Genomic DNA, 23,132 nt, shown 5'->3' on the forward strand with positions numbered 1-23,132 from the left:
CTTTTTCCCTCTCAATTTCTCCCACAAAAGTCCCCTATTGACACAGTCGAAGGCTTTCGAGTAATCTATAAAACATACATATAACTTTTCCCCCTTGTCCTTTGAGTTAGCTATGATGTAATTCAGCATAGTCAGGTTATCCAGGGTATTATATCCCTTTCGAAATCCCGTTTGTTGAATGGAGAGTAGACTATTTTCCTCTATCCAATTATTCAAGCTGTTTACTAACACGGAGCAAAACATCTTACAACTACTATCCGCAGTTTTCTGTCCCCTTTTTCAAAAATGGGGATAACAATAGCTTTCTTCCAACTTTCCGGTATAATACCTGTTTCCCATATACTCGTGAATAGTTGGAGAAAGATACCTGCCCATTTCTTAGGGTTTTGTTTTATAGCGATGTTGGCCAGCCCATCCGGCCCTGGGGCACGAGAGGAATTCATTTTTGAGATCACTTTAAGAATATCTATGATATCAAAGGGGAGATTGGCCATACCACATGGATTTAGGCTAGTATTAGCCGATATGTGACTGGTCTTGAAAAAGAGATTAGTAATATATTGTTTCCAAACCTCCTGACCAACATCGTTATTTTCCCTATTGTCTTCATCCATTAAAAATTGGCGATAGAGATACCACATTTTTTTTGAGTCATGTGTTTTACATAACTTATGTATGCATCTCCAATTAGCATTGTTGGTATTGTATTTATAATCCTTTATCCAATTTTTATAATGTGTCTTTGTTATTCTTTTACTTCTCTCTTTATCATCTAAGTCACATAGATATCTACATGCTCGAACGAGATGTTTGTACGTCTTTGATTTTTATTAACGAACATGTAGTCTAGCCTGTAAGAAACCTTTCCGTTAGTCCAGGTGTTCCCATCCCCTGTACCTATATTTGTTTCCAAGTACGTAAGCCCCCAATCAGACATCAAGTTCATCCATCGACAGCCTAATAGGGTCTGCTGGTTTTGCCCCCTACCCCAAGACAATCCTGTAATTGTATTGATGCAATTATAGCTGTTTCCTCCCACAATTCTTTACACCTATTCATATCCTTTGCGGCTATATTACAATGGGCATTAAAATCTCCCATTATACAAATATCAGAATCAGGTGATTCCAAAATCCAGCTATCAAGAGTTAAGTTGAAATACTCCCCAATCTCCCGAAAGTTGACCCCATGTGGTTGAGAATAGATATTTATAAGTAGAAGTTTCCTTGTAGGGCTTCCTCTATTTATAGATGCGCACATGACATTCCGAAGACTCCCATGTTTCTCACATGGTTTATAATTAAAATGATTTTTTATCCCAATACAGAGTCCTCCATATGGACGACCCTTCTCACCTTTATCGGCAGATTTTTGCTATATATTATATCCATCCAATAAGATTTCCCCAGTGATCCAAGTTTCTTGGAGGGCAAAAATGTCACTCTCCAAGAGTAGTTGTATTCCATCCTTATGTAAAAGGGAGTTAAAACCCCTATAATTCCAAGAGAGAAGGGTATATTCATTAGTGCATATCTCATCTCAATTAGAGCATGGGGTGTTTCCTTCCAAAGAGTTCATCTCCTTTAAATTACTTCCAGATTCAATACAAGTCGGAGGATACCCCTCCAAACCCTTATTTACTGCACTGATATTTTTATATGTGGGAGAATTACATATCACAATTTCATATTCATTCCCCCATATTCCATTATAATTTTCCTGTATAAGGTCAACAAACACCGCAGATCTAAATCGGGCAATAACCCAATTTTCCCAACTACCAATTTCTGGTAGGATAATAGATTCAATGTCCCCTGTATTAATATTTTGTAACTGCGGTATAGATGACAATTTGTTCAATAACCATGCCCGGTTTAGAAAGGGGCTTTCATCTGTGGTACCCCTTTCTATAATCTTTATGGTTTTTCCCACTGGAAGCAAAGGCTCTTCATTCATTCCAACTAAGTTAGCCATGCCAATTTTATAATTACTATGCATGGCCAGACGCTCCATCTCCCTAATATATATTTCCTGCTCTGTTTTAGTAAGAGACATATCATTACTATTCCGAGGTATTGTAACATATTTAAAATTGTTTCCCATAAGTACCCTATCCTTGGATCCTAATTCCTCCATCTCCTGCTTATTACTTTAGTAAGTAGTAGTAGTAAGTGTTCAGTTCTGTAAACCCCCGTTTTTTGTTTTCGTTTTTTTGCCTGGGTCCAGTTTCTGCTGATCAATAATTTCAAAGTGGTTCCCCACTTCTACACATTCAGAGTCTGGAGAAACCGTAGCTGCTAGGGCCATCGTATTCTTTTTAATTTTTTTTGTAGTTATGACTTTAGCCATCGCCACCCTTTTCCGAGTGGGCCTTCTATTTTTCCTTTTTCGCCTAGTGCGTCTCTTCAAACCTTGAGATACTGTTACTTCAACAACACTCTCACTTACTTATTTCTTCTGGTGTATTATCCCTAGGATTGGGCAACTCCTGGGGGGGGGGTGAATTTGACTAGGCATGTTCTTTCTTTCTTTCATTTTCGACCGCTAAAACCAATTTGCTCAAATCTCCAAGATCATCACTTATTTCCATTGGATACTCCCCCCACCCCACCACCCTCCAGTATTCCTTTATCCCAATCTCAAGGGATCTAGTATTATCAATGTTCTGTTGTACCAGTACCTTAATATCCCTTTGTTCTTTAAGCAACTTAGTACAAATGGTCATTAGAACATCCATCATAATAGTGAGTGCGTCAAATTTTTCTCCAACCTCAAGGGGATTTTCATTAACCCCACCCATGTCTCTATTAAAAGAATTATTAAATGAGTTCTCTGTAAGATTCCATGACACCGCTTCCTCATTACCGACATCATCTTCTTGTGCAAATTTAGTCAAATCTGGAGTGTCAGATAGATTAGATCCATTAAATATTATTCATTTCAATATCCTCAACTGCAGAAATGTTTTGATCCTTATCTATTCCCATGGATTGACACCTCAGATTGTGCACTAGTGTCAACAAAGAATTATTATCAATCATTGAGCTGTTAGAGGGGAGTGGGTGGGGCTGTTTAGTGTCAGGTACCAATACTTTTTCTTTAATAGTTAAGAAACTAAATATTTTGGGTTGATCAGGTACATCTTTAATCTCACAAATAAGCTCTTTCTTCTCTCCCTTCCTATTATTTTTTCTTTTCCCCCCTTTCTTGGTTTCTATCGTTATATTAGTTGTTGGTGTACTTTGTTTGCCTTTTTTTGCCCTAAGGTTATGAGTACCTGGGCTTGGAGCCATGATAGTAGAGGGTACAGAATATCTATAAGGCACCACCTTCTAGCCTACCAAACAGTAGGTCAGTTAAAATTTCACTGGTCTGTAAATTCAGACGTCGGTACCAGAGGTAGAATAGTGCTCACGATACACACCTTTCACTATAAATGATAATGCATAAGATAATCTCAATAGATTAAAACCAATAAAAAATAGTAAACAAGGTGCCTCAAGCAGTACTACCATAAAAACAAAATTCAAAATATAAAAATATTCAGAAAAAGCGAGCAATTTAAGACTCGTATTATATAACGAGACCACTATTATATTTTCTGCTTTTTAAAATCAGTAGATGGAATGTAAAACAATGAGTAACTATCAACCACTAATGCAGAGCAGATATAACACCAGTCTCACGTCAAAAGGAAGATGCAAATGCAATGTTCCACAAATCCACCTTGTATGGGAGCGCCCGACAGCTTGAGGAGCAGGCCTTAAACCGACTCTCCCCCCCCCCCACCCCCCCCCCCACCAGGTGGTTATATTACAATATATTTACGAACTTGGTCACGTGCACCTAATCCAAACCACCAGGATACAAAATATCTACTCCTAGCTTTCTCAACGTTTATACTTGCGTCCACAGCGCGCCAAACAGCCGCAAAACAGTCGGCGCCCTTTACACCTATCGGGCTTAATGCGGCGAGGGTGGCTGTCTCGTCGTTATCAGGAGATCAGGGAGTCACGTGATCGTGACGTGCGTGTCCCCAGCCCTGCCTCCTCCAGGAAGCAACGGGCTCTCAAGCACCAGCAAGAGCGTTTCCCAGCTCGCAATGCTGGCAAAAGTAAACAAAAACCTCTGTTAAAATAAATGCGTTCGTTTGAGTGCAGCAGAGTAAATTATAACTTCCATTTAGTGCACCCTCTGTGAAACTCCATCTAGAACTTAACCACTCAGTAATATTTTATGCCTCGCCCAAAACCGCTTTACATTGGATAAAGGTATGGAGTTCGGAGGACTTGTCAAAACATTGTGAAGGGTAAATGCACATCTTGAGCTTAGCGGGTGGAAGAAGCCTTAAATAGCTTGCACGCGTGAAGGGGTATCTGGTCATTGCATTGAATGCAATACCATCGAATGCCTTACCATCGAAAAAATTGTGGGGAAATAAAAGCATTGAATGCATTTTTTTTAAAGGTAAAGGGTTTATATTAATTATAATGGGTTTAAAGGTTAAAAAGAGGGGGATTGGGAGCCCCCATTAAAAAAAAAATGCATTCGATGCAATTTTTTTCGATTCATTTATTTTTTTTAGATTGAATGGTATGTGATGGTAGGAAGTCGATGCAATGACTAGGAACCACGTGAAGGCAACTCTTTTGAACTTGGACAGGTCTGACTTCTGGGAAAACCCACAGGCTCTCTCTATCCACGAAACCAAGCAGATGAAAGACCACATGTCCTGGAGAGTCCTAGAAAATCCAGCTGTGAATGTAGCATTCTTAAAGCTGGGCCCAGCATACTTAGTCCAGTTCAGCGTGCTGTTGAAAGGCATATTTAGACGTAGTCTGTCCGCCTCTTGAGAGATCTTTGTATCTCCGGTTTAGATTAGACATTTTACCCGTAGCAATTTTTATTTCAGCATGGAGACCAGATACTGGCAATGTACACATTGTGTGGCCTTTATTTTGAAACGTTTATGAACTTTAACATGCGTAGAAACACTTAATCTGAGGCGACTGTGCTTGCGCCAAATTTGTATAAAGGAATCTGCCAAGCTGCTCCAGCGTTGCAGTTTTTAAACCAGAGCTTTAACCTATTACTTGTGCAACCGCACAATATATCTATTGGCATGGTGATAGAGGAATAAGGCCCTGAATCTGGCCAGGGATAGTACTGGGGCTGAGCGCTGTACTTTTATTTATTTTGCCCTATTTAATATGTTATTTGAATGCACTGTATATTTTAAATTTGCCGATGTGATTTTACTAATTTATGGAAATTGAGATTTTTTTGTGGGACTTTTAAAGTTTCTGTATATTTTAGGTTGTGTAATAATATTAGAATGGAATTGTATTATCTTTATGAACTTTAATGCCCTTTCAGCTGAAATAAAGAATTTTGACTGACTGTATAGCCTGGAAAGAAGCCAATGTGGGGAAGACACACCAGTTGCCCTGTGTGCGCTGTGGGTAGGGCTCCCAGTGCGGCGCTCCCTCTCATGACAGAAGTACTGCTCAGAGTCCCACTGCCAGCACACTTCCTTTCCTCACCCCGGCTGCATCTTCTCTCATATACGACCCTGGTCTTTGTCTCTGCCTGCATCAATGCTGGCAAGGCCACACGTGGCAGTCATGGCCCGGATTTGATTCTACCCCCCCCTGCCCCCCTCCTCCCTGCCACTGTTTCTTTGATGTCATGCACCTGGCAGACCTGCTCTCTGGCGCCCCTCAGCACATTGCTATGCGCTCGCTGGCAACCCAGTCAGTTCCCTGTATTCACCCCAGAAAGATTGCCCCCAACCCCATTTTTAAAAAAAAGTTTTATTTTTATTTTACTGGAACATAATGGGCACCAGTACTGGCTGAGTTCTAGGTCTATAATGTCCTATTAGCTATTATGTTGCGGTTGAAAGGGTATGTGTTTTAAAAAGAAAAAAATAACAAATGGAGGCCCTGGGAATCTGCTTGTGGTGGTTGTGTGGAAGTGCTGAGTTGCCAGTGAGCACCTAGCTTTTTGGACAGGAACATAATAGTTTTATATACCCCACCCCAACCAAACTGATCAATTCCTCATTTACTTCTGGCACTGTCCCTTGCAATCTAAAAGAGTCTTGGGTCCTACCCCTCCTGAAAAAACAGACTCTAGATCCTTCTATCCCAACTAATTATAGGCCTATCACCACTGTACCTTTTTTACTCCAGATCCTTGACAAAGTGGCCTATATTCAAATTCTGGAGTACTTGGAGTCAAATCACCTCCTCAGCATCTGACAATCGGGCTTCAGACCACGTCACGGTACCCAGACAGCACTAATAGACCTAAAAACACATTGACGAACTGAAGGACAAGGGGAAAAACAGCCCTGCTGCTATTTCTCGACCTCTTGGTCACCTTCGACCTGGTGGACCACCAAGTTCTCTGCAACCTTTTGGCCTCTGAAACGCACTTTTCACAACGTGCCATTACCTGGAGCAAATCTTTCCTTAATAACAGGACCATGCGAGTCTTCTCGCCACTTGCACAGGCCGACCCAATCCCTACAACCTTTGGGGTACCACAAGGCTCTTGTGTTTCCCCCACATTGCATAACATATTCACAAAGCCACTGTTCAATGACCTAGATCATCTGGGTTTCACCTACACTAACTATGCAGACGACAGACACCCAGATCCTCATACCCCTATCGGGCGAGTATGATAGGGACATGGCTTTGGTGAATAAAATGTACCTCATCATTCAGAATGCCTGAATGATAACAAGATTGAGTTGCTAATACTTGGTTCCACATCCAACCTCAACAAACTAGGCCAGAACTATACCGCCTTTAACATTGATGTCAATTCTATTAATGTGGAAAAAGTAGTAAACAAGCCCTCCCATTCAACAGACAAGTCAGCTCCCTGGCTCCCTGGCTTCCGGCACAGCCTACACATGTACATTGATTAGAGCATGCATACCATTCTTGTCGGAGGAAAGTTGCGCTACCTTATCGAGAGCTCTTATCCTATCCAAGTTGGATTATTGGAATGCTCTTTATCTAGGGGCCAACAAATACCTCCTCAAGAAAATCCAAACTTTGCAAAATAATGCCTTAGGAGCCACTCTTGGTATACCCAGTTGAGAACACATTTCACATCTGAGGAGACAGACCAAATGGCTCAACACTAAAGATAAAATCATGCTCAAAACCTTCTCTAACGCATAAATGCCTTCACCATTCAGCCCCTTCATACCTTTCTGAGAGAATTAACAAACCGTCCTCAACTCGTCCTACTAGGACCATCAATTCAGCATGCCTAGTTGTGCCCAGATTTAATCTAAAAAAGGCAGGGGGAACTAGCTTCCTGGTCATGGCAGCCCAGGCGTGGAACGCCTTACCCACTTCCCTGATAGCAGACCAACCCTTCTATATATTCTGGTGCAACATTATAAACTGGCTCATCACCAACGACATCCATGGCCCGCCCTTGTCTTGCTCATACTAGAAAATATTAGAAATAAGACTACCCACTCTGTCTGTTCTGATTCCTAGACTGACTTCGACGTTTCTTGTCTCATTTTGTATATATGTATATATACGCTTGCACATGTGTCTATTGCATTTCCTACTGTACTCTTTGCTCTATTGCTGTCAATCCATTCTATGTAAATGCTGTAACTAAGTTGATAGTATTCCTGTAATTCGCCATGTAAAGGTGCCCAGATACCCCCTGGTCGAGTGCGCCATACAAATAAATAAATAAACAAACCCTTGAGTAGTACTGGGAGATATGGTCCTGCAACTTTTACTGTGTGGTTCTAGAAAAGAAAACTTGGCGTACAAAGTTATTTAAAGAAAACAGGCTCTAGTCATCACAAGTCTTGCACATCACGAGTATGTGGACCCTAAATGGCAAGTTTGTTCATTTTGGCTCCTGCTAGAGTTGGATATAACTGGATGAATTGAGCATCGACCATTAAGGCAACATTCAGAAACCAGTGTCACCTTTTTGGTGCCATTCTGCCTTAATCTACCTTAAACTTCCAATTTAATATTTCAGGACAATAGAAACGTGTGTGGCGTTCTTGTCGATATGGGCTTGCCATTACTAAGAGTTTGTGTTTCTCACTAGGTGCTGTTAAACTGGTCAGCTTAACCTGTGGAAACCAACATATCTGGGCCTGCGATACAAGTGGTCTTATCTACTTCCGGGTGGGAACGCAGCCTCTTAACCACAGTATGATGCTGCCAGCATGGATAATAATTGATCCGCCTTTACAGGTAACTATATTTAAATTGGATGTCTTGGGTATGTAGTGATCATTACAGCCGAATATTTGCTGGAAAAGCCAGGGGGTGCGCCGAACGTAGAGAGGGTATTTAGCATACAATGCCATAGCCCTACACGCAGCAGGACATCCCTGCGGCCTATCTACCCCAACCCCCGCCAACAATTAGGAACCTGCTGGGGTCGGTGGGTGGCCCTCTTCGGACTAGTCACTAGCTGGTACCAGTCCCAGGAGGAGGAGGAGGAAGGAGGGATGGAACATGGAAGGTGAGAAAAGGGGCGTTGGGGAGGGAGGTGGGTTTATAAGCACAGCAAAGAAGCAAGGCAGTCCCCTTTTACCGCTGTGCAATGCAGGGGGGGGTACCAGCTGGAGCGTGCAGGTTGTTTCTATGATCTTTAATGACCCCAGTGGAATGCCAGAGCAGCAATGTGGGGAGGTTGGGAATAAGCGCGTGCAGTTGTGGATTAGTGGGCATGTTTGACCAAAAGGCTGACAACCACTACAAAGTGATATGTTTTAACTGCACACGTTTGCTTTGTACTACAGATGTCGGATTCTAAATCACAGGGCTGATGGCTTGCAAAGGGGCGAGAGGAGGGGGGCGGGCAGCCTCGTGGAGTATGGCGGTAGGCCGAAATGAACATTGAAACATGGGCGCTATATAAAAGTTCCCTCCCTCCATTTGCGTCGGGCGTGGGGTTTGGATCCGCACCTTCCGGTCCCTCCCCCCCCCCCCTAGAAGATTGCAAGGTGACCAATCTGCCTTATAAAAGGCAGCATTTTAAGAGGGAATAATTGTATTACGGTGAAGGTGCACAGACTTTGGGGGGGTGGGGGGAGAGCGCATTGAGGATAAGGTGTTCGGCAGAACGTGGGCAGTTGAGGACAAGGCAAAGTACTAAGGGGGTTGGCATTGCATTGCCGCAGATGCGTCTAATAACTGAAGTATCACGCTACAGTGATTTGAGGGGGAAGTGTGGGCAGGGGGCTCGGGCAGGTTCGGGTGCATGCTGGGTGTCATGCTTTAAATCAAGGGGACTGGCCATTGGTGCGGCCTGAGTGACACGGGAAGGGCCACTACAGGTCTCCAGCAATTACAAGAGAAGTTCTATTGTAAAGTACATGTCGCAGCCTTTGACAGAGACGCTAGAGAACGGGGCCGCCGCGCCTTGCAGTTTACTGCGGTGAAAGTGGTATTTGGGTGCTAGGGCGCGTGTGTGTGTGTGTGTGTGTGTGGGCCTCATTACGACCCTTGCGGTAATCCGCCGTCATTACCGCCATGGCGTAATGAACGTTAACGCCGTGGGACGATGGCGTAAAGTGCGCCACATTAGGACCCATCGCGCACGAGCATTACGCCATGGCGGTAATGTAAACAGCGCCATGGCGGTAATGCCCCCAAAACGGCACCTACCGGCATCGTATGCGGCGCAAGGTGCACCACCGCCACCGCCGTACATAGCGGTGACCGTAGTTAGCGGTCACCGCAATTAGCGGTGACCGTAGATAAGCGGAACCGGAAGTAGCGTCACCGCGGCGGAACGGGAAAGAGCACGGCGGCCATCTTTAAAAACACAATCCATTGCCATCCTCCGAAACCACTGGACATCCGAGCCTGAGACCCCGCCAATACCGTCTTCAACCTTCTACCTGCAGGAAGATGCCTAAAGTTTTGAAAAAAGCCTGTGACCGCCAGCGGCAAGACCGCTTCTCCAGAGAGGAGCTTACCATTCTAGCGGAGACCCTCCAGGAGAACGCTGCAGTGGTATTCTCCAACCAACTGACAAGACCGGCCATATCCAAGAAGAAGGCCATATGGGCACTGGTAGCTCAGCGGGTCAGTGCCGTGGGAACAACACCCCGCAATGTCAAACAGTGCCGCAAGCGGTGGGACGATCTCCGGCTCAGAGTCAGGAGCATACTATCAGCCAACATGAACCTGGCAATGGCAACTGGGGGAGGATCGGAGTCCCCTATAAAATTGCAGCCATGGGAGGAAATCTGTGCCTCCACAATCGGAATGCAGAGCATTGAAGGAGTAGGAGGAATGGAGAGAGGAGCCCCGACATCGGGCGATGCAGGTAGGTGGCTCAAATCAAGGCATGCAAATCTCACCTAAGTCCATTCATGTGAAGTACAATGTTGGCCCATAGTGTGAATGCAACACATCAGCAGGAGACTGCCCACAGATACATCCGATCTGCACCCTGTACACATGCAGCACGCACACCCTAACTGCAGGCACCCACATACCTCCATGCTACTTCCACACAAAAGGGAGACAACTTTTTTCCCCTGCATGAAATGTGCCACATGTACTAACTGATGAGATGCCAGTCGCCACAATGCCCGGCCAATGTCCGCAGACCCATCAATAACACTCTCCCTCCTCTGTCCCACCACAGGCTCAAATTCCGACCTTGAGGAAGAGGACACCACAGCCTCCACACCCACCAAGAGGGCCAGGCCAACTGTGCCAACGCCACAACCCTCCACCTCTGTCGTCCCGAGGAAAACACCACAGCAGGCAAAATCCCTGCAAGGGAAACAGGACAGGGCACAGACAGCCACCCCAGCAGGCAGTACAGCAGCAGCAGCAGCAGCAGACATCACACCAATCATGCCCACAGAAGCCACAGCCTCTGCTGCAAGCAGCACAATTGGGGAGACTGCTGCCATTGCTGCCTCCTCCGATAGCGAAGCAGGGATCTTTGAGGAGAGTGATGTCAGAAGCCCCACAGGCCACCCTCATTCCCCCTACCTGTCCCTAAGCAGCCCGCATGCGGATGCCACACAGGGTCAGCCAGAGGATGACGATTGGCCAGCCACTCCATCCCCGCTGCAGGGGCAGATCAGCCCAATGGGAATACCACTGCCATTAGCCATGGGCCAGAATTCCAACCATTCTCTGGAGGCGATTGCCACCCGGCAGCAGCAACTTTCCTCGCTGCTCGAAGAACATGTTGCAGAATGTGGGGGGTCAAGTGCAGCAATGGAGAAATGTGCTGAGACTGTGAAGGCAGCTATAGAGTCGTCCACAAAGGACATCTGCGCGGAACTAGCTGCTGTGCGGCACGCCATCACTGACCTTGTGCAGACAATACGGGCCATGCGTCCAAATGAGCAGGCAGGATCCTCCTCGGTTGCCAGCTCGACACCGAGCAGCCCCATCCGCCGATCGGGGAGGAACCTCCGCAGCACAGGCAGGGGTGCCCCGGGGGCCAGTGGAGGGGGCTGCCAATAGTGGCCGGACAGTGTAGGAATCCTACTACTGACACTGCTGCACAGACCAACTCACACCTTTGTTGGGATTCCAGGGGGGGGGGAGGGTGGAGGGGGGAGTGGGTGTGTTGGGGTGTGCAGGGGGGTGGCGGGGTGGTGTGTTGGGGAGTTAAGGGGGGAGTTTGGGGGGGTGTGTGTGCAGGGGGGAGGTGGGAGGTGGGAGGGGGTGTGTTGGGGTGTGCAGGGGGGAGGTGGGAGGTGGGAGGGGGTGTGACACGACAATTCATAGTTCAAATACACTTTTTCGTTTCAAAAAAGGAAATGTGTGGACATTTTCATTGCGTATGTGTGCTTTATTGGTGTCCAGTCCTCAGTGTGCATGCCCCAGAGTCACACAGTGCCCCAAGTGCAGTCTCCATGCGATGAACACCAGCCGTGTGTGCTAGAAGCAGTGGTTGATGATACTTTGGCGCATGGCACGCCCCTCCTGTGCATCGCCTCCTCCATGTGGTGGCGCCCCTTCTGCACCCTCCTCATCCTCATCCTCATCGTCAGGTGGTTGCAGTTCTGCGTCAGGGGGCAGGGGCACATTCCGTCTGACGCACATATTGTGCAGCATGACACATGCCATGACGATCTTTGCCACCTTCTCATGGCCATACAGGAGTGCCCCACCAGACCTGCTGAGGCTTCGGAATCGTGCCTTCAGGAGGCCGAATGTCTGCTCTATGACCACACGAGTACGTGTATGTGCACGGTTGTAGTCCTCCTCGTGCTGGTTCTGCGGGTTCCGGACTGGCGTGAGGAGCCACCTCTTCAGGGGGTAGGCTGCATCACCTGTATGTAGGCGAGAATGTATGTGTCAGTCATGTTGTCTGATCAGGAACATGATGTCCCACCATGGCTGGCATGGAACTGTTACCTTGGCTCACTTCTACATGCACTAATTGATTCACACTATGCAACCAGTATATGCTCATTGCTGCCATGGCCTGTTTTGCATGCCATCACCCTATGTATGCAGAGGGGTTTTGTGCATTGTGAGTGGCCTTCCTCTGTATCCGTTCTCTGTGTTACTCACAGCCAGGTGGAGTATGCATCATCCCCCCCCCCTTTCAGCCAGGTGGAGTATGCATCATCCCCCCCCCCCCCTTTTCAGCCAGGTGGAGTATGCATCATCCCCCCCCCCCCTTTCAGCCAGGTGGAGTATGCATCATCCCCCCCCCCCCTTTCAGCCAGGTGGAGTATGCACTGGTACGTCATTCCCATGCCCACTTCCATGACATCGCACTCACCGAGTAGCCAGGATCTTGGGCCTGCATGTCGCTCCATGTAGCGTGGTATTGTGGAGTTCCTCAGGACCATGGAATCATGGGTTGATCCGGGGAATCGGGCACAACAATGTGTGATGATCTTGTTGGAGTCACAGACCATTTGCACGTTGACAGAGTGGAACTGTTTCCGGTTGCGGTACGGTACCTCCATGGCACGTGGAACCACCAATTCCACATGGGTGCAGTCGATGGCACCAATGCAACCGGGTATGCTGGCTAGTGCATGGAAACCCACTTTGGTGTTTGCAATCTCCTGGGCAGTCCGTGGTAATGAGATGTGGTCGTCTGTGTGCTTGAGGAGGGCATCGAGCACTTGGATGAGTGTTCGTGAGAATAATGGTTGTGAAATGCCATGCAGGTGCCCCACTGTGTGCTGGTAGGTGCCTGTGGCCAGGAAGTGGAGTACAGCCACTACCTTCAGTAGGGGGGGGATGGCGGTTGGACTTTCTATCATGCTGACGATGTCGTTGTGTGTCATGTCTACGATGGCGGTGATGGTGTCCCTGTCCAAACGGTACAGGGTGTGGATCTGCTCAGCAGTGAGGTTGTTTGGATTGGCTCTGATGCGTGGGATTGGGGGCTGCCTGCGTGGTGGCACTGGCTGTGCTGGTGGGGCTTGCTGGGCCTGCCTTGCCCTCCTTCTCCTCCTGCGTCTCCTCTGTGCTGCCTGTTGTTGTTGTTGTTGCTGTTGCTGTTGTAGTAGCACATGCATTGCTATCAGGTCCTCCAGCCCCAACATTGCTAGTCGTATTGGCATCATTGTGGAGTGTGACTGGGTGTGGGTAGGGGTGGGGTGTGCTCTTTTTATACTCCCCTGAGTCTGTATTGCCTTCACCTGTGCTGTTTCTGTGCACCTGTGGCAGCTGCATTCACTTGAATTGGCCCTTTACGGTTGGTTCGCGATGGCGTTATTTGCACCATGGCGGTAAGGTACTTAGCGGCCTCATTGATGGCGTTAGGTGCATGTCCGCTTGGGTCGGCATTTGCGTGCCTTTCCGCCATGGCGCTAAGTACGGTGTGGGCGGTCGCGTGCGCGCACCCTTAGCGCTGTTTGCGGCAGCGTTAACTACGATGCCGCTATTGGCATCGTAGTTAACGGTCACGGGTCATGATCGTACCTGGCGGAAAACGATGGCGGTAAGCATTTACCGCCATCGTTTTTCGCTTAGCGCCAGGGTCGTAATGAGGCCCTGTGTGTGGGGGTACGTACACATACATGCATTATATGCATGAAGGAAATGCTACTCGCGCTCCCCGGGGAAGAGTGCAGCCGTGTACACTGCAGCGGCCCGGGTTCTTTTGGGTTGGCAGGCAGGGGTTGGCGTGTCGGCTGTTTGTCCCCGGGCATGGGAAGTAAAGATTAAGGACAGTGCCGGAATGTGGAAAATCAACGTTTGCATTTGTTCTGTGTAAGTGTCGGGAGTCGGGGGCGAGGACAGGAGGCTGCAATGTGGGGGGCTAGATGGAGAAAGGGTTTTAAGATGGGGGATAGAAGGAGGCCGGGGGAGCGCGTGGGTATCCGGGTTGGTATTGGGAAGCACATGTAATACCGTTACAAGTGTAGGAGAACGGTATGCTTAAAATGTTTATGGGGTTACAGCGAGATATGTGAGGCAAGGTAAGTAAGAGATCTAAAATAAATACATTAATAAAAAATATGGGTTTGGTCGGAGAAAACCACCTGTGGCGTCGCGCGCGCTCTTTCAATCGGATAGATTCACCCGCCAGAGGCAACAAAAAAAACGCTGCAGCAGGACCAGCGTAATGGAACCGCCATGACATGCTTTATCAAAGAGCTCTGTGCTCATTTGTATTGTCACCACCTACAGGTTCATGCTACTGGTCATACGTTTCACACGCCCTCACAATGTCCTTTGGCGGCAAAGGTTAAGGAAACTCAAAGCCACTCAGAGGAAACAGGAGAAATGCATTAAGCAAGCCCCACTGACCTTGCAGCAACACCACACGGGCTCTTCAGAATGGCCAAAGGGCATAACGTAAACACAAACACACGCACAGCTATCACTGCAGCAGAAGCGAGAGGTATTCCACATTTAGCGGCATAGTACGTTCCTGATACTATTATTATTAGTATAATTTACTATGATCATCGATGTTAGTGTGGGCTGTGATAAAGCCGAAACTATTGCATTGGAGTACAGCCAGGGAGAAATTGCATATGAGAAGGGGCATGTAGGCGTTGTTCAGTTATTTGCCCACCAGTGACTGCCCATGGCTATGCCGGTCCCTATGGCCTTTCTCCCCCAGTTCCTGACCCTCCCCACCAAGGACACCTCCTCATGAGAACTATGTGAGCTCGCTTTAATCAAGTCTTGCCATCAAACTTGCACTGGCTGTGCCTGTTAAGGGGTTTTTCCAAAGCAGCCTACTGAGAGTTAATGACTTAATTGGAGTTGTAAGTGCTACTGGTGTAATACGCATTTCTGAACCAGGTTTACCTTCATCCACGCGATTTATAAGCACTAATTATAATGTCCTTCACTGTAGTCTTGTTAAAAACGAGCTTTGGCAAAGCCAGCGGTTTTCGCTGCTGTTGGTATGGGCATTTGCCAGGCAAATGCTATTACATGTTCAAGCCAAGTTCAGCAAATCCGTAGGTTTGAGGGGGGGGGCAGGGTGGGAAGAGGGTGGCCATGATTATGGTGAAGGGAATTCATGTGTCATGACCGATACTAATACATTTTGTCTTTGTTTTCACGGTGGCCATGTTTGTGGGGGGCAACAAAAGCATAAGGGGGGCCCACAGCTTCCAAGACAGCTGTTCCCGGCACGGATTTGGAAATGTACTTGCGAATAGCGGGGAATAATATGTGTAAGCAAATGGTTGGTACACATATGGGATGGGAAACAAAAGGGAAGCAACAGACCAAAAAAACGGTAAAGGAAAGCAGGACAAATGCCTAATGTCTCCCAAACAAAGCTGTTATGTATTACAGTGGTGCAGTGTACTCAAACAGCTAGGCCAACGCCCAAAGCAATCAAGGGCTGGCCAAACAATGTTAAGGTAGGAACCCCTCTCCCGAAGGCAAGGAACTGCCGAGGAGAGGGGTGCTCTGGCGGGCGCATCCGGGGGAGAGTGGGGGGTGTGTATATGGCAAGAAGGGAGAAAGGGAAGGGGACAACAGCACAAAAGAGGTTTCTCTCTTCCTCACACCAATAAGCCCGTGCGCAGGATATGGTATGTATAGCGCGCCTGTACACTAGTGTTTTCAAGGCGTGACAAGGCTTAGGAAGTGGACAAGGAGGAAATAGGACAATGAGGTTGCGCAAGTGCAGGGAGGGGGAAGGATGGCAAGGCTGACGAGGCAGGGAGCAGGTTGCCACCTCAGCCAACGCCCAAACGTGAACTAACATGCGAGTGTAATTCCGGTTGGGTTGCACTAAAAGATTGGCGAGTGGAATATTAGCACAAGAAATATTGGTACTGGGGTTAGTCCACACCCTTAGTTCATAGCCAAGTTTAGGTAGGGGCAAGAGAGGTGGAACGCAAAGCAAAACGGTAAGGAACGTTCCACATAAAAATGCAACTAGAGAAAAAGTAATGTGTAAGCGAGTGGTAGTTAATCGTAGGGAAGTGAATGTAAGGAAAGAGCTGGACATATGATGACAAAGTGGAGAGTGCTGTGTGGGGGGGTGTTATGGGTAGGAGGTCAAGAGACCTGGGCAAGGCGTAACAGGTCAAGTGAACTGGAAAAACCACCTTAGGCATAGACAGGCATTAAACAGGGAGAAGACGGCTGAGCAGCCGGGACTATCTCAAGAAGGGAAATGAGAGTCGCAGAGCGGTGGTGCGAAACCCACCGATACAGGTTCCGTTAACACATACACTTAAGGAACCGTTGAAGGAGAGTGGAACTGCAACTGCGGCCTGTATATCCACAAACCGAGTCAGTGTCTTATTTCCGGGGGGTGCGAGTGGAGGGATGGCAAGGGGATGGGGGTGGAGGGCTGCAGAGAAAAACAAAGGGGAATTTGGAAACCAGGTAAACCAAATGTGGGGCCCAGGGAGGCCGGTGTAGGGTGTTGCGGCTATGCTTCAACCAACACTTTTTCGTCCTTTGAGCTTGCCTATGGCATTACAGGTAATTATTTTTTTTAAATTAATTAATTTTTTTATATTGTGGTATAAACCAAACCTGTTTTTTTTTCACAAGTACAAAAAGAGAAAAAGAAAAAAAACTTACTAAAAAGAAAAGAAGATAACTTTACACTTTTTTGCAACTCATTAAAAAACAATTGATAAAAGATTCAGCATTTTCCTCCAAATTTTCTTATCTTCCCTATTTCAGTCTAGATACTTTGAGAACTTTTAATTTCCAGTGAAGCCTAATTGTTGTAGGACTCTGACCACGTTTATAGTCAATGCCGTTTCGTGACCTGAAGTCATTCTCACCCAAAAGTCTTCTGATAACAACCAGTCATTAGAGCAAACAAAACCTTCCAAATGTTTCTTTCGCACCTCCCATGTTCCTTCGCAGAATCTTAAAAGATGCTCCAATGACTGGTCTTTTGGGTCTTGACATTTGGCACATAAGTGATTGCTCCTCTCCCCCCAACCCCATCTCGCAAGAACAGCTCCTGTACGTGTCAAACCCAGACGAAGTCTGAGAACATTTTGTCTTACTTCTGCATCTGGGAATTTCAACAAATAATTTGCTAAAGAACTGAGGCTCTTGTCCTTTGGTGAAAGTGAGGGAGCTGCTGTCGACGATCGTGTACTATCTATTGTCATTATCCAATCTGATGACAGTAGCTCCCTCTTGATTTTCATGGGGTTTGTGGTTAAAATATCTATCTCACTATTACATCTGGCTAGGATTTCTTGGGATCTTTTTTTTTTAATCATACAGTACCCCACACTAATGCATGGCTCAAATGGACTCTTAAGTCTTCATATAATGTGTTATGCCTTGGGTTGGTTATCAGATTGAACAGAGATAGAAGTTTCCAATCTGCTTGGACCCCTAATGATGAGAGACCTAACTCAAAGCGCAAACTAGCAATTGGCAAGCTGTTTGGAAGACGTAAGGCTTTTTTCCAGATCTTTGCTTCTAATGTCTGCCAGTCCATTGACCAAGCTAGTGGTTTTGCCTCTAAACCATATAGGAGAACAGGAACGATCTTTGCTCGATAAAAGCGGATAGCAGGGAGGAGAGAGAACCTGCAATATTGCTTGATGATTTTTTGCAGTTGAGCCGCCAATTGATTGCATTTTTGTAGCATCTCTGCCCGTATCGTGCAAATTCTGGGTGTAGCATACTATAACCCAAATAAATGACCTCCTCCGTTACAGGTATTCGTTTGCCCCCCACTGTCCAGCAGTATTTCCCTTCTTTACCACCTTTCTTTCCAAAAATCACTATTTTCGATTTTTCCGGATTTACCTTGAGGTCGTTATCTTTCATGTATTGATCCAGGGCATTTAGTAGCCTCTGGAGCCCCACTGCTGTCTTGTCCAGGAGGACAATGCCGTCAGCATAAATCAGCCACTTAATTACATTTGCGCCTAACTTGGCACTGTCTCGTGCTGCTGTCTCTACCTCCTGTCCAAAATCAGCTACATAGAAGTTGAACAAAAAGGGAGCGACCGTACACCCCTGTCTCACCCCCTCTTCACTGGGATGTGTGTTGATAAAAGTCCATCTTGGCTAAGTTTAACTTGGACCGTGTTGCCTTCATGGAGGGAGACCAATATGTCGATGAGATGGGTCGGAGCTCCTCCATCTTTTAATTTGGACCATAGTCTATCTCATTTCACGAGATAAATCTATGAAAGCACCATATAGTCGTGATTCTTGCCCCCCAGTCTTACTATTACAGGGGGTGGCAAGTGCTATACCATTAAGCGAAGTGGAGTGCCCCTTTCGGAAGCCTGTCTGTTGTTTTGGCAAGATCTTATTTTGTTCAGCCCAATTTTCCAAGTCTCTCAGTATTAAGCTGGTAAACAGCTTACTTTCCACATCAAGGAGGGTAATTGGTCTATATTTTAAGGGGTCTCTTCGATCCCCCTTTTTAAATATAGGGACGATGACTCCCGATTTACAAGATGAGGGAATCTTTTCAAACCTCAGAATTCCATGAAACAGTGTGTTTAGCATGTAGGACCACCTTTTGGGGTTTCCCTTCAGGACTTGATATGTTAAGCTACTGGGGCCTGCCGCCCTTGAAGCTGAAAATTTCATTATAAGGGCTTAAATGTTCTCTTCTGTTGTGTCCAAAATCCACTGGCTTCCAAAAGTGGGAAAAGACGGCTCCCCCTTAGTCTGAGCATATTTCTTTGATAGAAATTCTACCCACTCTGTTTCGGTAACCATGTTTGATAAGGCTCCAATTTGATCTGTAGATTGTTAGTTGATGAGAGACCAACAATTCTGTGAGTTCTTATTTAGGACGGCCTTAAGAATGGTTTCCCCATCTTTCTGGGCACGGGCCATACGTTGTTGCTTTGACCATTGTTTATATTTGTTTTTGATGGACTTTATTTTGGTCTCTCTAATAGATTTAACCAGTTCCTCTCTTTGAATAGCATTTGTGGCCCACCGCATCTCACGCTTCTCCTCCCATGTTTGCTCGTCAAATGTGTGCTTATACATTTTTTTTCATTTGGCCCACCGCTGGACTGGGGGCCTCAACCGACCATAAAAAATCATGGAAAACATAAGGATCGCACATATCTTTCAATTTTCTGTTGCTGGTTTCAAGACTGTATTTATCCAGGGCTTTATTCAGTTTCACTCCTTCTCTGTTATATTTCACTAAACGATTGTTTTGGTTGTTCACTATGAAGTGCTCTTTCAGCTTTTTACAAACCTTTTATCTTGCCCTTTGACTGATACCTCTAATCGTTTGTGGTCACTTGTACCACCCTCTTTTATTCTCATAGTTTCACATTGATCGAACATGCTAGGGGACATAAACATATAGTCCAAAGTGGATTCTGATGCTCCCCGGGACCATGTGCTTGCTGGCGGGATGCCAGGCCAATGCAGATCAGCACAACCCTGACCCAAGGGGAAAGGAGTGATCTGGCCCAAACTGCTAATACATATCCAGTCTGCAAAAAGCAAACCAAGACATGCTTCAGGCACGTTGCGCCCCATTAGTATCGGCAAGGTAGATGAGCTAGTTAAGGGCTTGCCTGCCAATCCGGGCAGGACTGACTTAGTCCTTCCTGCTTCGAAATTGATGCATTGAGTACCATTAAACTGAGTAATAAGATCAGCTATCATTACAGCGCTTAGATCGTGTGGAATATAGCATCAAGCATGATCAGTGGTTAATTTGAGGGGGTATTTTCCAATGCTTAGCTCCGGGATCTGCTTCGGAGCCATCGCTACTTATTATCTAAGACCAAGTTCAATTATGATTTGGTATTTTTGGCAGCATTATTTCTGAGCACCGTCAGTCCTTGTCAGACAACAGTGTGAGCTACAACAGCGTGCTAGTAATGCAGCAGGGTGTGTGGCCGAGTGGTGTGAGCAACAACGGGGTAGCAAGGGTACCTGGTGCAGCTAAGTAGTTCAACAGGCAGGTGTGTGCACGCATATATATGTGCCAGTGCCAATATGACGCTGGCTTTGCTGCCCTTCTGCTGGTAGGGGCACCGAACGCGCACATGTAGGGCATTCTTAAGCTGGGCACTTAGTGTGTACCAATACATAGGCATGTGCCAGGCCGCCAACTCTCTTAAATCTTAAACACACACTAGCACATGACTGCAATTGGTGCTGCGCAGTCACCAGAGCCATTAGAGGAGCAGAAGTGCACCCATCACGATAGTTCAACAATAGGATGGGCCCCATCCAACACCACCAGAGAGAGATAATGAAAGGGAGGGAAAAGGACACCACCAGGGTGGAAAGTCTGTGCTGATTGTCAGCCTAGAGCAGAAGATTTAGCTGAGGCATTTGACAGGCACATTCATTGGTGCAGTAACTGTTTTGTCTGCGTTTGTTCATCACTTTACAACAGGAAGAAAGCACTTTGCTCTATTTTCTGTGGCTAGAGGGGCAAAATGTTTCATTTTCCACCTATAGAAACGGAGGAAATTGATAATGAAGATGATGCATTCAAGATAAACCTCTGTCATGTTATGTTATTTCAATGGTATCTGTAAATCACACCTGTGCCATGGGTAGTACACAAAAGAGGGAGTTCCTGCTGCAACTCCATATATGTCACTGTGGGGATTAGCAGTGGGGAGGCAAGCTGATCCCAATGAGGCACAGGGTGCTAGAAAATATTTGGGCCCTGGCACGGCGAGGAACCTGAGGGTGTGCTCACTTCTTTTGCCTGTGCAACCTCCTCTTGGGTGTGCCAGGGAAAGGCCATTGCTTTTGGATCTTGAACCTGGGGGGTGGATATGCGATGGAGGATCCCCTGGGAGGAGATTTTGGTAGTGTGGAGAGGACTTCCTTAGGTGAGACATGTTGCGCCTTGAAACACATTCTGTTTAGGCACATTATACAAACCCAATAATTAAATAAAATGGTATCCCCCATTTCCCTTTCACAGCAAACCCTCCATCCCTCAAGCCTTTATAGGTTTTTGTCAGCCCATCCCTCCTCGAAAACCTTCCCCAAAACACACCAGTATGTTACTGGGACGAAGAAGAGGATAAGTAGAGCAACACATCCTCATTTTAATAATGGAGACACATATCGACCCCAACCAAGTACTGAGACGAGGAAGAGGCTAACACGATTAAAGCAGGAAGACCGCTTTTATGGTGACCGGTCTAGTACTTTTTGGAATACTCATGGAGGCTGGAACTTTAAACGCCGTAATCAAGAAGGAAATTAAGTCAGCTGTGGGGAGGCAAAGTCATCTGTGAAGGCCGAGGCAGTAGCCAGGAAAGCCACTCCAGGTCAGCAGTGTGGCAAGAGGATTGCTCGAGACCTGTGTGCAGATGCAGAGTTTATGCAGTAGGAAGCGAAGCCAAGGTGTGCTTGAAGCCAGTAGCAGTCCGTTCGGTCACGCTGGTCTCCCTCTCATGAAGTGCTCACAGGAATCCTGAACTGCAAGTGGAGCATCGCTGGGGGGCCGCACCATGAAGAGCCACTGGGAGAGAAAGACGAGGTAATGCACGCGAAAGCAGAGACCTTGCAGTGCCTTAAGCTCTGACCGGCGAGTGTGGGAGACACCGGGCTGGAAGGCGAAGATGCAGTTAGCATGCTTTTGAATGTCGAAAGAAATGAAAACCTTTACAAGTGCTTTCGAATATCACGCAGAACAATTACAAGTACTTTGAATATCAAACTAACTAAAAGCCATTATTGAATACTGCACATAACCATTACAAGAACCTTTTGAATAATGAACTAACTGAAATTCATTACAAACACTTTTGAATGCAGAGCAAAAGCAACCTTGGAGCACTCGTGATTGGAGTGAAAGAAAAGTTGTGAAATTAACGGATACTACAAACTGTTTTTTGAGAAACACAAATATTGACAAAGTCAAGATAACACCCACAAGGTTATGGTATGTGAAACCTAGTATTGGTTAAAGCCGTTATAAAGAAGCATTAGCAAGAGCCAGGAGAATCCAGAAAAGGCTACTCAGTTGCGTGACCTGTAATGGGTGGACTGTGTGTTCCAACAACTGCACTTAAACCGAGAGGGCCCCTGCATGAAAGCAGTGTTCATGGAAAGCAGCCAAGGAAGGGGTATCAGTTTTGGGCCTGTAATGGGTGGACGGTGTGGTCTGACAACTACTCTAAAAGTATCCATCAGGAAGTTTGTTTTGCCGCAACCTTTTATGTGCTTTTAAAACCAAGATATTGAACTGCCCATGTGAACTGGTGAAAAGAACCAATATCAGTAGAGCTGGAAAGAGTCCCAAGGAACTGTATTGTTTTGAGAAAGCTTGAAGACTTGAACTCTTGGGAAAGGGAACCCCAGTATCTTGTAAACTATTTTGAACTTTGGGAAGCTGATTAAAAGCAAAGAGCTGGAAGATCTGAACTTTATTTGGAACACTATTAATTTTGATGCTGACATCCCTACACATTGTATACAGTTAGTTGGGCATGGAAGTATAGGTTTTTGACACAGCCCGACATTTGATTTGGACTTTCTGACGCAGACTACTCCCTAAACCCCACCTAAACATAGGGCAATATGACCTTACTGCATTCTGAATTTAATAAAGCCTTTTGTGAACCAAACTTGAACTGGTTATGTGTCTACATCATGATGCTTTCACAACACTTATTTACAAATTAAGCACTTAGCAAGATATATCAAACAATATATGATGTACGAGATCAGAGATTCCACATGTAAACTATA

General features: G+C 46.3%; 1 protein-coding gene across 3 annotated transcripts in view; it reads left to right on the forward strand.

The window, feature by feature from the left end:
* Positions 1 to 23,132, forward strand: part of TECPR2 (tectonin beta-propeller repeat containing 2) — an 879,235-nt gene that overhangs the window by 689,741 nt on the left and 166,362 nt on the right. For all 3 annotated transcript variants that reach the window (XM_069638097.1, XM_069638099.1, XM_069638098.1), the window contains one exon: positions 8,107 to 8,255. In XM_069638097.1, coding sequence (XP_069494198.1) covers positions 8,107 to 8,255 — 149 coding nt within the window. The remainder of the gene's footprint in view (positions 1 to 8,106; positions 8,256 to 23,132) is intronic.

Source organism: Ambystoma mexicanum, chromosome 14, assembly GCF_040938575.1.
Source record: "Ambystoma mexicanum isolate Mex_15411 chromosome 14, UKY_AmexF1_1, whole genome shotgun sequence".
In the NCBI taxonomy this organism is placed as follows: domain Eukaryota; kingdom Metazoa; phylum Chordata; class Amphibia; order Caudata; family Ambystomatidae; genus Ambystoma; species Ambystoma mexicanum.